At 34.2% G+C, this 17,243-nt stretch overlaps 1 protein-coding gene and 1 pseudogene across 2 annotated transcripts in view; one reads left to right on the top strand and one right to left on the bottom strand.

Annotated features, from left to right (window-relative positions):
- The window catches only part of LOC148599168 (low-density lipoprotein receptor-related protein 2-like), a 131,213-nt gene that overhangs the window by 72,021 nt on the left and 41,949 nt on the right, over positions 1-17,243 (top strand). For both annotated transcript variants that reach the window (XM_088559716.1, XM_088559717.1), the window contains exons 43-56: positions 133-313; positions 1,053-1,211; positions 1,729-1,850; positions 2,597-2,707; positions 3,066-3,326; positions 4,195-4,311; positions 5,174-5,296; positions 5,659-5,802; positions 6,396-6,500; positions 6,878-7,006; positions 8,426-8,683; positions 10,368-10,490; positions 10,967-11,089; positions 12,278-12,400. In XM_088559716.1, the coding sequence (XP_088415842.1) occupies positions 133-313; positions 1,053-1,211; positions 1,729-1,850; positions 2,597-2,707; positions 3,066-3,326; positions 4,195-4,311; positions 5,174-5,296; positions 5,659-5,802; positions 6,396-6,500; positions 6,878-7,006; positions 8,426-8,683; positions 10,368-10,490; positions 10,967-11,089; positions 12,278-12,400 (2,079 nt within the window). The remainder of the gene's footprint in view (positions 1-132; positions 314-1,052; positions 1,212-1,728; positions 1,851-2,596; positions 2,708-3,065; positions 3,327-4,194; positions 4,312-5,173; positions 5,297-5,658; positions 5,803-6,395; positions 6,501-6,877; positions 7,007-8,425; positions 8,684-10,367; positions 10,491-10,966; positions 11,090-12,277; positions 12,401-17,243) is intronic.
- Positions 13,592-16,524, bottom strand: LOC148599170 (uncharacterized; annotated as a pseudogene).

Raw genomic sequence — 17,243 nt, 5'->3', positions numbered from 1 at the left:
TCTTTCCATTTGAATGTCTTTTGGGGTTTGCTTTATAGTTTCTAGTTAGGGGAGCAAGGGTATCAATAATTGAGCATTGCTTACATTTTATCTGGTTGTTCCTAATTAGCCTTATTTTTCTCTGTTTTACAGCCTTTGTTGTGCAGGACTCTGTGACGGCTGAAGGACTAGCTTTTGACTGGGTTGGACGTAGGTTATACTGGGCTGATGTATACATGAGTAGAATCTACAGCATGCGTCTGAATACATCCAGTAAAGTTACTCTAGCTATAGTCAATAGTCCTCGTGCTGTGGCTGTTCATCCTTGTAAAGGGTATGTCATATAAAGTATACCCCTTCGAACACATTTTGGATGTTTGTTGTGTCTGTCATTTATCAAAGTACACAGTAAACACAACTTATGCCCAGTAGTCAGTGGAATTTTTGCTAAACTGGATGTTCAAAATTGAAGATAATAGTGTTTGATAACTGCATTGAGAAAAAGTTTTATAGGACCACAAATAATTTTTGTTGTATGATGGTACTTGATTGTTGTTGTTGTTGTCTGTGTATATTCTTGGTTTATGTGTTGGTGTTGTCTGTATATATTCTTGGTGTATGTGTTGGTGTTGTCTGTATATATTCTTGGTTTATGTGTTGTTGTTGTCTGTATATATTCTTGGTTTATGTGTTGTTGTCTGTATATATTCTTGGTTTATGTGTTGTTGTTGTCTGTTTATATTCTTGGTTTTTGTGTTGTTGTCTGTATATATTCTTGGTTTTGTGCAATAACTGGAATATCAGTTTGCTGAAGTTATAGAACAAAATTTTTAACCACAAAAGGAAGGTTGTATTCATTAAGGGAGTTATGGCCACAAGGTAACATACCTGCAGGAATTTGAAATTTTCAAAAGTTTTCCCTTCAGAGTTATGACAAGGGTTTGTACAGGTGGTTGAAATACTTGGATTAATTAAGTTTATTTTTTATATGCTAGGTTATACAAAGTAGTTATGTCTAGTCCTTTCATCTTATGGGGAAAAATATTGTATCACCAAATAAATATCTTTTTCAGTCTCCTGTTCTGGACTGACTGGGGCAGAATTCCTAAGATAGAGAGAGCAACTATGGCAGGGAACCAGAGGAAAACCATTGTGACCTCTGACCTTGGATGGCCTAATGGTCTCAGTGTCGATTATGATGAAGATATGATTTACTGGGCTGATGCTCTTAGGTATGTTGTAAATTAAGTTTGACCTCTGACCTTTTGACCTTGGATGGCCTAATAGTCTATGTGTCAACTAAACAGATATATGCTTTGTTAGGCTGATGTACTTAGATATGTTGTCTAATAGGTTTGACCTCTGACCTTTTTTTACCTCAAATGGCCTAATAGTATGTAGATATGATTCATTGGGCTAATGTGCTTCAGTACATGGCAAAGTAATTTGATTGACCTCTGACCTTACTAGATTGTTTTAACCATTTCCTGTAACTTTGTATTAAAACAAACGGTCCTTCTGTTGTACTTTAAAAATATTAAAATGAAGCAACACTGATTAAAAATAGCAAAAAAAATACCCCAAAACAAATGCCCTTTTCTACTGGATAGATATGAATGCACATTGTCTTTTCAGATGTTTTTTCTTTATAATTTTATTTGAAATGAGTTATGTACACATTGTTTGTCCACTCTGTGTTAATTCATATATGTAAATCATAAATAATACAGATAACAATTTTTTTTCCAGGGATAAGATCGAGAGATCGACTTTAGATGGACAGTACAGAGAAGTAATTGTACAGTCTACAGTCCATCCATTCTCTATGACTGTGTTTGGACACCATGTTTACTGGACAGACTGGACTCTTCGTAAGTAATATATTTAACAAAGTATTGCATAGCTAAGAGCAGGATAGTTTATAGTAGAAAATGATGTCACTAAATATCATTTCTACCCAACTTTCTCACCTAATTAAGAGGTTTGCTGGTGTTTTTTGTTCATGTGGACATATAGACAGCATGTTAGAACAAATTTAATGTTTTGTCAAAAATTGTCTTGATACAAAATACATTCTTGGTTGGAATATGTAAGTTGTTGAAGCATATGGCACTAATCTTCCTTACAGAGAAAAGTCAGAGAAAAGTCAAATGAAAACAAGTGTTTTTCTACAAGAATTTAGACATTTTGACTACATTTTACACTAAAGTTCCACGTTATGCAAAGATGAACTGCAAAAAAATTTTGTTGGCAAACTATGCACACATTTTCCTAACATTATGAAAGTCCTTACTGATTTGACTATGCTAATTTTCAGAGACAAATTTGATGTAAAATGATTTTATCCCATTGTATATGAATCGTTTTGTACAGTTAGTATTCAGTTGTGATTATGCTGCATCAAAGAATTAAAAAAACAATATGAGCAAAAAAGTAACAAATTTCATTTGAATCAACATCCTACAAACTCCAAATTAATGAAATATTTGTGACAAGGAAAAAAGTCGTAGATAGTTAGTAACCATATGTCACTTGTAAATCTACCCATATGGTCAATGCATTTTACTGCTTAATAGAATAGTTGGAGTATGCATAACTTTCACTAAATGTTTTTCAGATGGTGTGTACAGAGCAGAGAAGCACACGGGAGCTAATATGGCTGTAATGTCAGAAGGAATTACTAACAGACCTATGGGCATCAATGTGTATTCAGATAAGAGACAGAAATGTAAGTTTCCTGTTGGGGCAAGAGCTTTGGGCAACATTGTGTTCTCAAATCTGTAACGGAAATATTAGTTTTCCCTAGGGGGTGGGAATTTTAGGCAACATTGTGTTCTCAAATCTGTAATGGAAGTATTAATTATTCCCTACCGTGTTGAACTTTGGGCAACATTGTGTTCTCAAATCTGTAACAGAATCATTAAATATCATCTAGTTTGATTTTGGGAATATGTTAAAAGAATTTCAGCTATAAGATAAAGTTTATCAATTTTCAGTTTGAGTCAGAAAAATTAGTAAAGAAGATTTTCTGTTTTTTTGTAATCTAAGGTCTGTTTAAAAATTCCTGAGTGTATTTGTTTTTACAGGTAAGACCAACCCATGTGAGGCCCATAATGGAGGTTGTAGTCATGGCTGCCACCCAGGGGCTGATGGGAAGGCTGAATGCTCCTGTGATGACAGTAGTGGCCTCACTCTAGGCAATGATGGTAAAATGTGTATCCCATCCAACCATTCTTGTACTCCAGACAAATTTGTATGTATGAATGGCCGCTGTCTGAGTCAGCGATGGGTCTGCGATTCGTCAGATGATTGTAAAGATAACTCTGATGAAAATCCAAATTTTTGTGGTAAGTAATCATTGGCCATGTTTTAGATTTGAGTATAAAAGAAAAGGGGCACCTTGAGACATCGATGTGGCGTAGATCTGGCCTTGTTTTTTAATATACAGTAACTTCTGTGGTAATTATTTGTCATTTGAAAGACAGAAGCAGAGTAAAAAACATGGGTACAATGTAACAAGAATGGATATGGTAAATATGTCAAAGAGATGAAAACCATACCAGGATGAAAAATGTCAACTCGTGGCAACTCATAGGTCTCCATTGAATGATCCATAAACCCTCACACTATAGGGCAGGCTGCAGCTGGCCCCAAAATAACATTAGATACAGATACAGTGAAATGTTTGTCCAGCAACATCATAGTAAACTGAAAGTGAAAACGAAACTACTTACAGAGGTCAGAAATTCCTGATTTGGGGCAGGTGCAAAAAAAGTGCAATTAAATTCTGTTCAAAATGCAACTAAAAGACCCTATACAGTCTTCAACATAGAGTAGGACACACTGGACAGAATGCTTCATGTATCGATCCACACTGAAAGTAAGATAAATAAGGGTAACAATAAAATTACTGAACACTAGTCCATATCATAATCAATTCAAATCTGGCAAAACAGATATTACACCACCAGAGTAGCTGGTACCACAATGGTCCTGACTTCGTACAGACTTCAAATGAAATGGTGGGTATTACTTAGCATTCTCAGACTACTAAAACACACCAAAATCAGCCCACTATACAATATGGTGTTCTAGAGTAGATTATGGTTTATTACTACATATTTAGATTTTCATCTGACATTAGAATTTGTTGAAACTAATGCATGTTATGAGCTCTTCCTTATAATGAGTGAAATATGTAACAATATGTTTTAGCTAACCATGTTTGTGACCCAACCTATTTCCGCTGTGATAATGGAAACTGTATCCCGTTACACTATCGCTGTGACCATGACAACGACTGTGGTGACAATTCAGATGAGATTGAATGCTGTGAGTATTGTTATATATTTATTTTGAGTCATTACTGACAAACATTTTGCTTATAATATACCATAGGACTACACAGTTTTTCAAGAATTCAACATTTTGTAAAATCAGAGCATTCACTCACAAGACAAATAAAAAGACTTTTACATATATGTCTGCTTTGCATGGTCTGATTTTACACAATAAAAAATTCCTGAGAGACAGTGTTATGTGTTCGACTTCAAACATTTTATTCATTAACTGTCAAATATAGATGAATAATGCTGATTTTATAACTATTAAATTTCACTGAAGGTTGACATATTGTTTTTATCAAGAAATGTTCATTTTGCTTTTCAAATGTTTTGTTTTGCAGAAAAGTATCGTTGTCTATCAGGACATAACTAAGGCTGCTCCATTTAAAGATATGAGGTTCCCAGGGAAGGCATTTCTTCACCAGGGGTGCCACCCATTGATATTCTATTGATGTTTTGTATTAAACTTTAAATTTTGTCAAGCGACATGAACACCCACTCATATACAAAGAATAAAAGTGCCTTTCCCTCACCCCTCATGTTTTACTGGAACAGCCCTTACCAATTTTATACCCCTACTGAAAGGTGGTTGAAGTATATCAGAATCACTAAATTCTAATCCATCATCCTTCCGTCTTTGTGTGCTTCAATTATCTGGGTTTCTACTTATCAAAATGATTTAAAATTTGGTATGTATATATATTTTCATAAATGAAAATGAAAATTTCTGTCTCAGAACTCATAATGGGAACTATAAGTAGTTTTGGTGTCTGCCTGATATCAACTTCCTGTATACACAGAGTGTATATACTTAACATGACAATACTTGCAAAATAATGTCTATTTTCCAGCCCATCCTGAATGTACTGACTTACAGTTTACCTGTGGTAATGACAGGTGTATTGACATGGAACTAGTCTGTAATGGTGTGGATAACTGCCGGGATGAAATAATTTCTGATGAAGTTGGATGTAGTATGTATATGTATCTTACTTAAAATTTTATTGTAAAATGGTAATATAGTAAACAGTGCCTGTCTGTCTGTCTGTCAGTTCTTTAGTTTATCAGCTTATCAACATTTCAAAGATACAGCAACTCTTTTTAATTATTGTATTATATAACATGTATAGCAGCCCACTTTTGTTTTTTTCTCTTTCTTTTCCTGATGTCTGTTTTCAGTTATTGATCTTTGAACATAAAAAAAGAAGGACCAAATAAATCACATGATCCAGTTAATTATGTCATGTGATCAAGTTTTGGTATGTCCTATGACCCAAAATAATTTGATTTAGTATATCTAAGTTTAAATGGTTAATGATGGTTGATAATTTTACAGATGTAACCTGTGCTCCTGGGAAGGTCAAATGTCCTAACAGCGGTATCTGTTTGTCACGACGATACCTCTGTGACGGAGATAATGATTGTGGTGATGGTAGTGATGAGAATCCCATGTTCTGTCAGGGCATTACATGCTCTCCTGGTATGAAATATTTGTCCTCAAATAATGCAGAAAATTAATATAACTTTCAAGCAGTTCAAGAAAAGTGATAAAATTCTTCTTTGATGAAGGCTGTCTTTGGTTTTTTTTCACAGGTTTTTGTCACTTATACAAAACCTCATTTCCACTCTTTCTCCTTTTGTTTTTATGTGATAGATATTTTGAATCACTAAACATAGATGAATGTGCTTAAAGAAATCTAAAAAAAAATAAAAATGATATGATTAAGATTAAAAACTGAGCTATTCTACACAGGCATATGTGCTTTTCATGGGAATCAGATGGTTTGCATCATATGGTTATCATATGAATACAGCACCATATGGTGATCATATATTTCAGTTCACACATGATTATCATATGATTTTATGTTTTGCACAAACATATGATAATCACATCTTTTCAGGCCAAATTTAACATATGATGATTATATGATTACCATATGATTATCTTATGAATAGAGCACCATATGATTACTATAAGTGGCACGATTGCTGTGTATTATTTGTGTTAAATTTTCATGGGAAATTTAATATGTAAACCATATCTTAAGAATAAAATGTCTTCTGTTTCAGATGACTTCCATTGCCCAATGACACTCAAATGTATCCCACAGAACTTTGTATGTGATGGAGACAATGATTGTGGCCAGAATGAGGATGAAAAGCCAGGATGTAGTAGTATGTGTGATACTTGTTGCACTATCCCTGCTATGAAAATGTTCTCAAAATTTTATAATTTGGATTCATTCTGTCATTCTTATAGTTTTTTACCTTAAAAAAATGTCCTCATATTTATATAATTTGGAATCACCTTGTCTGCTGGTTATACTTTTTTCTGTCTGTTGGTCTGTGCCTAGAATTAATCTTCGTAAACTGTTGAATTGATTTTGGTAAAATTTTAGTGTATTATAAAGGGATGCACTGTATTTAGATGATGTCTTAAAGGATGATAATTGATATCAAGTGTTTAAAAGTAGAAAATCAAACTTCATGTATTTGAAATGTTAAGAGCTTCTTATCACAATGGTTCTGATGAAATAACTTTTCTCTTTTAGATCCAAACCAGAACCAGACATGTACAGGATTCCGATGTCAGAATGGTCGTTGTATCAGTGAGGATTTTGTGTGTGATGGAGATGACGATTGTGGCGACAATAGTGATGAGAACACAGAACTGAAGTGTGGTATTGTTACTTTCTGGTTTAAAATTGATGTGGTTGTTTAGCCTCTTCACGATCTAACATAGCCAAACACAGAAGCTTTCAGTACTGCAAACCTTAATTTTGATATTTTGTGTACTCAGGCAAAAATCTTAATGTGAAACTCTTGGAATCAAAATTCACCAAGCAGAAACGTATGGAATGTTTGCATTTCATGCGATTAAGGTCACAACTTTAATTGCTTGATTCAGGTAAAAATCATTTTGTCTAAAGATTCAAATCTCAGTAGTATTGTAAATACAGTTGAACTTCACTCGCTCGAACTCCTGGGATTTCTTGATCACAATTCAAAGTACCAAAATTTTCTCCTATATAATCAATGTGAATATCTTGGATTTCTCGAACACTCAAACTGACTAGTCAGTCTGTTTGGTAATAAATCTTTGAGAATTAGCCTCACTAACTCGAACTCATCAGTTATTTTGTCAGCTTGGGTAATAAAAGGTGTGAAAAACTGAAACCCTATCATTAATCAGTGTCATTTTAGTTAATTACAGGTAATGTTTAAGTCATGTCTATTTAGGTAGTTTGATCTTAACATAGTACTGATTAAAGTTTGAGAATGTTACGAAGTCGGCGTGATAAAAGCATCAAAGAAAATCAGATAAAAATAAATTATTGACCTGAGCTCTGAACGTTTATAAAAGCAAACACAGCATTTTTTATTGTCCACAAGTCAAAATAATCTTCTGAAAGTGAATGTAAAAGATCCTGAAACTAACAAAAGTTCGTAGGAAGTGAGCAATTTCTAACAATAAAAGTCGAACTCGGACAGGGAATGAAAAAAATCCGGAAATATTTCAATGGTCCCTTGGAGTTCGAGCTACTGAGGTTTGACTGTATGTCATTTTTGAGGGAATTTTTTGAAGTTCGATAGAAAACTGTATACGATGAATTGTAGCCAAAGATCTGTCTGTCCATTTATCACCTATGTAAGTAATTGAATGGATGGACCTGATAAAGGCCATCTTAGTGTGAAACATGTTGATTGTAAAATTAACTAATCCGGTAATTATACCCCTTATTATACCCTTATATGTGTCTCCATGTGCATGATGTGCTTGTAACAATTTTTTCCATCTCAATTTTCTGAACGACTATTCTTCACAGCCACTTTTAACACATTTTTTCTGCAGGTATGCCACATGGCAGGATCCATTTCTGGAAAACTTTGACAACAACTTCCTGTTTACTAGAGGTTTTGTTTAATTTCCTTGTATTGTGATGGAATGCTGGGGTATCACTCACACATTTCTTGTTAAATCATATGTTATTGTCTTTGATTGATTGAGAAACCACTTTATGTAGTTAAATATGGAAAGTGGGCTTTGAAAAAAAAATTTTCTTGTTGAAATGTTTCATTTTAAGCTATTTGCATTACAGGTAAAAGAAGATGTCCGGAGAATACCTTCACCTGCAAATCCAATAAACAGGCAGGTAGATACGCCTGTATTGATAAACGTCTTGTCTGTGATGGCATTAGAAACTGTGAAAATGGCGAGGATGAACAACAAAAATGTCCACTACGAACTTGTCGTCCAGACCAATACAGGTGTAACAATGGTATATGTATCCCGCAATCCTTTGCTTGTGACCATGACGATGATTGTGGTGACGGTTCAGATGAAGGAAAGAATTGTGGTAGGATTTTTTTTTTACTTTATTTAGATTTAAATGGTTAAATATCAACAAAAATACTGAAGCATAAAAATAACAGGAAACAGAGACATTAAAATCCAAGTTCAAACTTGAAACATGAAAGGGAGATACATACACATTAAGTACAACAGGAAAACACTTATTTTTATCAATTGCTCTTGTATTCCCTTATACCTCCATTTGAAATGTTAGATGATATTGATCATGCTGTCTCTGTCTGTCCGTCCGTAGTTTTAATTCACAACTACTCTCTAACTGCTTAATGGTCTTTGATGAAACTATTTGTTTAACACCTAGAAAACATAGTTATGAAAGTGACCCTCCATTTAAAAATAGGTCACTAATTTTACGAAATACAATACATCTTTGACAAAACAAACAATTGCAATTTATTGGTTAGTTTAATAGTTTCATTTCACAAATTACAATCTGCAAATTTTGGATGTACCAATTCATTGCTGAAAACCTGATTTGTAAAGTTCTTTTAAACTGCTTTTGCAAAGGATATCTAGGATATCTAGGATATCTAGGATGACTGGATCATCAGATAGGTCATTTAATGTACTTCAGTTTAATGACCTTCTCTGTGTGTAAAGACACTGTATATAAAGGTTGTATAGTGTATTTCTTTTGTGCTAAAATTGTCCTAATGTTTAATGAATGTCAGAACGAGCTGTTTGCAAAATAGTGCACGAAAGTAAGAGGTTGGGGTATGGAGGAACAGAATTCCAACCTCTTATGTTGTAAGAGTATCTATAAGAGTGTTGTGTCCCAGTTTTTTTTTAATTTTCCAATGCAATACATGTAAAGCATGTGAAAAACAAAGTAGTTTGTTTTCAGTATTATTAAAAGCAAAAAAAAAAAAAAAAATACAGATATGGTGAAATGTAACAAATACACATAAATATATAAACATAAATACTTTCAGAGATCACGGTCTTTGACAAGTGTAAACATACATTCCATATCAAAACAAATTATGAAACACTTTTTAACCTAATTGTGTGTTTTATCTTTTCTTTGTTGTAAGGAGTGAGTGAGCAGATTATTATTAATGTATCTTACGCATTTCTTTCCAGAGTATCCTCATTGTGGTAAAGGGAAGATTTCCTGAGCAGATTGATATTGTTGTAACCTACCTATTCTTTCCAGAGTATCCTCAGTGTGGTAAAGGGAAGATTGCCTGAGGAGCTTGATATTGTTGTAACCTACCTATTCTTTCCAGGGTACCCTCAGTGTGGTAAAGGGAAGATTGCCTGAGCAGATTGATATTGTTGTAACCTACCTATTTCCTTCCAGAGTATCCTCAGTGTGGTAAAGGGAAGATTTCCTGAGCAGATTGATATTGTTGTAACCTACCTATTCTTTCCAGAGTATCCTCAGTGTGGTAAAGGGAAGATTTCCTGAGCAGATTGATATTGTTATAACCTACCTATTCTTTCCAGAGTACCCATAGTGTGTTAAAGGGAAGTTTGCCTGAGCAGATTGATATTGTTGTAATCTACCTGTTTCTTTCCAGGGTATCCTCAGTGTGGTAAAGGGAAGATTGCCTGAGCAGATTATTATTGTTGTAACCTACCTATTTCCTTCCAGGGTATCCTCAGTCTGGTAAAGGGAAGATTGCCTGTGCAGATTATCATTGTTGTAACATACATATTTTTTCCAGGATACCCACAGTGTGGTAAAGGGAAGTTTGCTTGTGACAATAAACAATGTATACAGAGTAATGTGGTCTGTGATGGATGGCCTGATTGTGCTGATGGTAGTGATGAAAAACCTGATAGATGTTGTAAGTCATGAAATGCTAAAAAAAAAAGGGGGAGGGTGCGAGTATGGATTTAGTTGATGCACAGGCAGTGTATACAGAGTAATGTAGTTTCTGATGGATGGCCGGACTGTGCCTATGGTAGTAATGAGAAACCTGATAGATGTTGTAAGTCATGAAATGCTAAAAAAAGGGGGGAGGGTGCGAGTATGGATTTAGTTGATATACAGGCAATGTATACAGAGTAATGTTGTCTGTGATGGGTGGCCTGACTGTGCCAAAGGTAGTGACAAGAAACTTGATAGATGTTGTAAGTCATGAAATACTTAAAAAAAGGGGGAGGATGTGAGTATGGGTTGAGTAGATGTATTGGCACTGTATACAGAATCACATGGTATGAAAAATGGCCTTGATGATGTTTTTTTTTTTAAGTATTAAGGCATAGCTAATTAGTTCTGCTGTAGAGCCTTTGTCAGAAAAACGCTGTTTTCTATTTTCAGCCACACCAAAACCCCTTTGCACTACAGGAGAGTTTCTATGCAGTAATGGAGGATGTATAAACCAGTCACTTGTTTGTAACAAGGAACCAGACTGTAATGATAAATCTGATGAAAGACATTGTAGTAAGTAATTTCCCCTGATCATTCACCTTTTTACCTTTTCTTATCCAACTTTTCTGAAAATTTGGGCAGGGGGACATATTTTATTAAAAAAAAAAACAAAAAAACTTTTCCTTCAGTAACTGTCACTCGTACAGAAAAAAAAATAGTATTGTTGTTATGATGAATTTTACCAGCACAAACATATTGAAACAACTTAAACAAAGTGTATGTGTCTCTCCTACACCAGTACCAGTTTTCATAAATTTGGAGCCATTATTCTAAAAAAATAGCAGCAAAAAACTATTATTTTTAAACCAGAAGTTACTTAATAATAATTATTATAAATTGGGTTTAGACAAAATATTTCTGAAAATTTGTCATTCTGAAAATTTTTAAAAATCTGGTCAGGCAGGGATGAGAATCTAGACGTTTTTTATTATGACCATGGAGGCAAATGAATCTCACATGTAAACAACATTCATACACTTGTGCACTAAATTACAAATATATTTAAGTACACATTATCAAATTTTTTTTACTTATTTCGATCAAATACACATAGATTATACACATACAATGCATAGATCTTTGTTCAGTGATCTACATTAGAGGAGTGCCCATTTGACCAGAAGTGGGAAGTAAGACCATGTAGTAAGATATCTTCTCTGATTAACATTGTACTATATTTTTATACCGGATGATTTTCTTCTGTTTTTTAGTAGATTTCCGCTATTTCAATTGCAGATTTTACCATCACGATTCTTTTTTTTACTGTATATTTACTTCTGATTTTGCCAATTTCCGCTTTGTTTGTTGACCTCGTAAAATCATCCCATATTATAGACATTTGACCGTATTGATGTCACTGATAAATTTTATGCAATTTGATCAACCTCACATAATGATTTTGTTTCAATAAATATCTGTGCATAGGCTGTGTCTTTTCATCAATATGAAGATGAAAATAATCATTACAGAAATCAAAATAATTCATGGAGACTCCCTTTTTCATTTTAATATAGGCTGGCCATTTATTTCATTATTTTACCCAGTGCGTTAGTCTCTACAAATTATTTTTTTTGATTATGAACATGGGCTTACAGAAAGCCTGCTAAAATGGGTCATATACTGAACATGTTCAGTATGACAGTTTTTACTGTAATCACAATTTCATGTAGTGAGTCTTAATTGTTATGGTCTTTGTTTTAGACATCAATGAATGCGAGACTCCATTCCATGGCTGTCAACAGAAATGTGAAGACACGCCCACTGCATATAACTGCCAGTGTGATCCTGGATTCAAACTCATGAAGGACAAGAAAAATTGTGAAGGTAAGATGTTTATTATAGTAGACTAGTTAGCTTGTTTGTGCACCTGGTCCATGCTCCCAGTTTTTAGTGGAGTCCGAGTTGCTCATTTACTTTTGTTACTTTGTATGTATGATTTTAGTTACTTTATGTTCTTTGTTGTGTATGTCTGTTTTCCATGTCTGGTCTTTGTCCCTGGATTACATTCTTTTGATTACCGCTATAACCTTGGTTCCCTTGATTACTCTTTGTGTCCTTGTCTTCAGGTTGGGATGCTATCCTTGTCAGTATGTCTGTGGTGTCCCTAGATTAGTTAGCTTGTTTGTGTCCTTGTCTTCAGGTTGGGATTTTATCCTTGTCAGTATATCTGTGGTGTCCCTAGATTTTAGGTAAAAGGAGGTCACCTGTGTTCTTTCGGTACATTAGTTAAAATTTGATTTTCATTTTAAATTTTGATCAATTTAAGTAGCAGTCTTTATAAAAATCAGACAGGAGGTGATTCATGCAGGTCAAAAACCTGCCAAATTTACTTTAGTTTCTTGTTCAGAAACACCTATAGACTACATAAGCAGTCTTAGTTAGAAATTTCATTTGGGTGTTGAGCTTTTGAGATAAAATTGATATAGTTGTATATGAAATTAGCACTTTGCAAGAGTTATTGTTCTTGATTTGGTTTGATTTGGTTGATTTTAGTGGGAGATTGTAGTGTAGTTTTCTCAAAAGTACAGATCTAAATACAGGACTATTGTCACATAAATATATAGCATAAGTAGAGTAGAAAAGCATCATTTGTTTCGTGGGTTTTTCTACACCATGAATCACTTTACCATTGGCAGTGTCTGAATTTTAAATAGACTGGTACTTAAAAATTTAATGTGTAAAGAAATGACATGAGAAATTCCTTTATAAATTCTAAAACTCTGAAATACTTTGAAGAAATTCCTAACTTGGGACAGGTGCAAAAAATGTGGCATGGTTAAAGAATGTCTGTGTAAGATTACATTGGATGAAAAAAATAGGGGAAGTAAAATTATTCTATTTTTCAAAATTGTTTTATATAGACATCTTGACTTTAACAGTGCTTAACTAAAAAAAAGATAGTCTGGCAGCTTTTCATGAAAAAATACCAATGAAATTGGCGGTACATATAAGGCAGGTAGGGTAACCTTAAACAGACAGTTTTTTTTTGTCTCTGGTCATTAATTACTAATCTGATTTAACTTTTAAATTTTTGATAGAAATACTTAAAAAGACACAAAAAATGTTGTTTTCATGTTAAGCCATAGAGAGATGTCACAGTTCTCTCTACCGTGGGAAGTTGGCTATCTCATACAATTTAGCATTTTTTGTATCAGCACTTCCACAAAAGATATTTCCTGTTTTTCTGATCACCATGGTAACTGGAGACCCAATGTTGAAGGCCATTGTTAATGTATTTATAAAGGTTATAAGGTCACCCTCACTGTTAAGAATTTTGTGATTCCAGTAGTCAGTAATTACAAAATTCTCAGATGTTGTTCCAACAATTGATGTTGGTTTGAAGGGACTTTTTCCATTAATGAATCTGTGCCCTGTAAAGATACTTTTCACTTTTCCATCTAGTCCGAGCAGAATAACACGTCCTTGGAGATCTATGTTACCTGGAATATGGTCGATTACAGCAATAATGTTTAAACTATTACTGGCAATTCCATATACGAAGAAAAAGAGTCTTTCATTCTTTTCATCTTTTTCAAAGATTTTTTCTTTCATTCCATTTTGGTTTGTAATGTAAATCATTCTTTTTCCCTTGACTGGAAAGGTATCAACCCTTTCTTTAACACCTACAACAATTTTTGAATCATTTAGAATGTGGATTCCCCCTGTGACATATGGTGAGAAATCATATTTTGTTGACGTCACTTTTTCACTACCTTTTTTGATGGTCTTTAATAAGGATGAGCCATCTGAAATTAAAATATCTCCATTTTGTTGTTGCGCAGCACTATGCATTGCAATATTCAATTTTGATACTGTTTGAAGGGATCTATTTTCTATTTTAACACAGAGTAGTTCATCCCTGTTTGGATCTTTCATCCATAGTGAACCATCAGGGCACTCCAGAAGATGATGGATGTATGTCAGATTTGTCTCGTACTCTTGAACGATTCTCAAATTAGAACAAAAGGGTTCATTCACTGGAACTAGTTCAGATTTGGGATCTGTCAGCTCTTGAGTAGAGAATGTTGGAATTCTGGGCATTGTTATATCAGACAGTTTGATTGTGGAAGCAACTTGTTTCACATTTTCATCAGAATTAAATACCTTTTTGATATCAGTTGTGTTTGATAATTCTTCTAATTCATTTAGTTTTTGCAGCAGTTCTTGATCTTGTTTTTGTAACTGGACCCGATCTTCCAAAGCGAATAATGAAATTTGACCAGTGTTCATCTATTTTATTGACAAGCTCCTTGCATCGCTTTTTCTCATTATTATAGATTTCTGTAACTTTTTGTTCATATGCCAAGATCTTCTCTTTAGTCTGATCATATCTAGGATTTTCAAAAGCATGAATGGTCCATACAAGATCCTCTCTTTCTTTAAGAAGTTCCGAATTCTCCTTCACTATTTTTTTCAAGCCCTTCAGGGAATCAGTTTTCTTGCTATAAGCTTCACTAATTTCTATCAAATCATGTTTATTATGCGTCTGTGTAACACACGATGGACACACCAATTTATCACACTTGGTACAGAAAAGACAGCAGTTTTGTCCTCCATGACTATCACATGGAATTTTACTGAAGTCCAACTTGGGTGAATTTGATTGGGCTGTTGTCCTTATGTCTTTAAGGTCCAGTATGGTATGTCCCGCTGCCCCAGGAAATTTAGGATGGACCTTTTCCTTACAACGGTTACACATCATCAAACTGCAGTCCACACATTTCCATTTTATCTTAGGATCATTTTCACAAAGCTGACAGACCATAGCTGACTGTCCCTTTCTTCCTGATTCACCTAAGGAAGCCATTGGTGTGTTAAAAGTAATCAGTTGATAATAAAAAGTTCTTGATCTTCACCCTGTGTTTAATTACATTTAAATGTTTTCCTTTCTGATATGTGAAATCCCAATAAGCTATATATGTAATAACCACATGCAGTTTTGTATATATTTATATACATTTCTAATCCAGGATTTAAAAGCCACTATCTTATAAATGTGTTAAAAAGCTTTTATAGTTTTCCCTAATAAATACACTTTTTAACACTCATCATTCACTGATCTAAAATGTCAACTGTTACATTATCAATTATAGAAGTTCAAATCAATCACACAGTCATTGTTCATCTCCATCAGAGCATTTATCCTTGTCTCCCTCATATTCTATAAATAACCAGAATTAATTGATATATAGGTATGTGTATTATACAAACTTGGTATAGATCCAGGGTTATAGTCATACCTGTGTATTGTAAGAACTTGGTTAAGACCCAAGGTTATAGTCATACCTGTGTATTGTAAGAACTTGGTATAGATCCAAGGTTATAGTCATACCTGTGTATTGTAAGAACTTGGTAAAGACCCAGGGTTATAGTCATACCTGTGTATTGTAAGAACTTGGTATAGACCCAGGGTTATAGTCATACCTGTGTATTGTACGAACTTGGTATAGACCCAGGATTATAGTCATACCTGTGTATTGTAAGAACTTGGTATAGACCCAGGATTATAGTCATACCCATGTTCATTAACATTTGATATTGTTTTTAGATGTAACAAACTGTGAGAGTACTTTTTTTCTGGGTTTCATCTGTATACACTTGACTTTTGATGGAGTTATTGTGACAATCTGCTGTCTGTCTATCTACATGGTGTACAATAAAGAGTAATCAAGGGAACCAAGGTTATAGCAGTAATCAAAAGAATGTAATCCAGGGACAAAAACCAGACATGGAAAACAGACATACACAACAAAGAACATAAAGTAACAAAAGTAAATGAGCAACTCGGACTCCACTAAAAACTGGGAGCTTTTCTAGAAACACCTGCCGAGTTGCTCATAAAAAGTCAAGTCCAGGGTAGACACTAGGGAAGGAAAACTATGACCCGTTGAATAAATCAGTTTTCATGGTGCTGATGGATACACCATAACGATTAAATCCATTGATAGGTTTTAACTTTTATCTTGTTTCAATTTTAGTGAGTAATTTATGAAGCTGCCTTGTTTTTTTTGTATTTCTGATATTTTAAAAATGATGCCATGTGAATGGCGGAAAAAAAGGGACAAGAACATAGTATGCTTTTAGTCCAGCTGTTCATTTATGTTTGTTTACGAAATTTGTGTATGGATTTTATACTGAAATTTTGACAATTTTATTTCTACGATATTCTTTGGTATAGTGCTTCCCCCTGGTAGAAGGATGTTTCTCTTTGGTATAGTGTTTCCCAATGGTAGAAGGATGTTTCAGTGTTTCCCCTGGTAGAAGGAAGTTTCTCTTTGGTATGGTGTTTCCCCGTGGTAGAAGGATGTTTTTCTTTGGTATAGTGTTTCCCCCTGGTAGAAGGATGTTTCTCCTTGGTACAGTGTTTCACCCAGTAGAAGAATGTTTCTCCTTGGTATAGTATTTGCCCCTGGTAGAAGGATATTTCTCTTTGGTACAGTGTTTCCCCCTGGTAGAAGGATGTTTCTCTTTGGTACAGTGTTTCCCCCTAGTAGAAGGGTGTTTCTACTTGGTATGATGTTTCCCCCTGGTAGAAGGATGTTTCTCTTTGGAACAGTGTTTCCCCCTAGTAGAAGAATGCTTTTCTTTGGTACAGTGTTTTCCCCATGTGAGAAGGATGCTTCTCTTTGGTACAGTGTTTCCCCCTGGAATAAGGATGTTTCTCTTT

This window comes from Perna viridis, chromosome 13 (assembly GCF_037379345.1).
Source record: "Perna viridis isolate PV_CMFRI_1.1 ecotype Kerala chromosome 13, ASM3737934v1, whole genome shotgun sequence".
NCBI lineage: Eukaryota > Metazoa > Mollusca > Bivalvia > Mytilida > Mytilidae > Perna > Perna viridis.
This window is presented reverse-complemented; position numbering and strand designations above follow the sequence as displayed.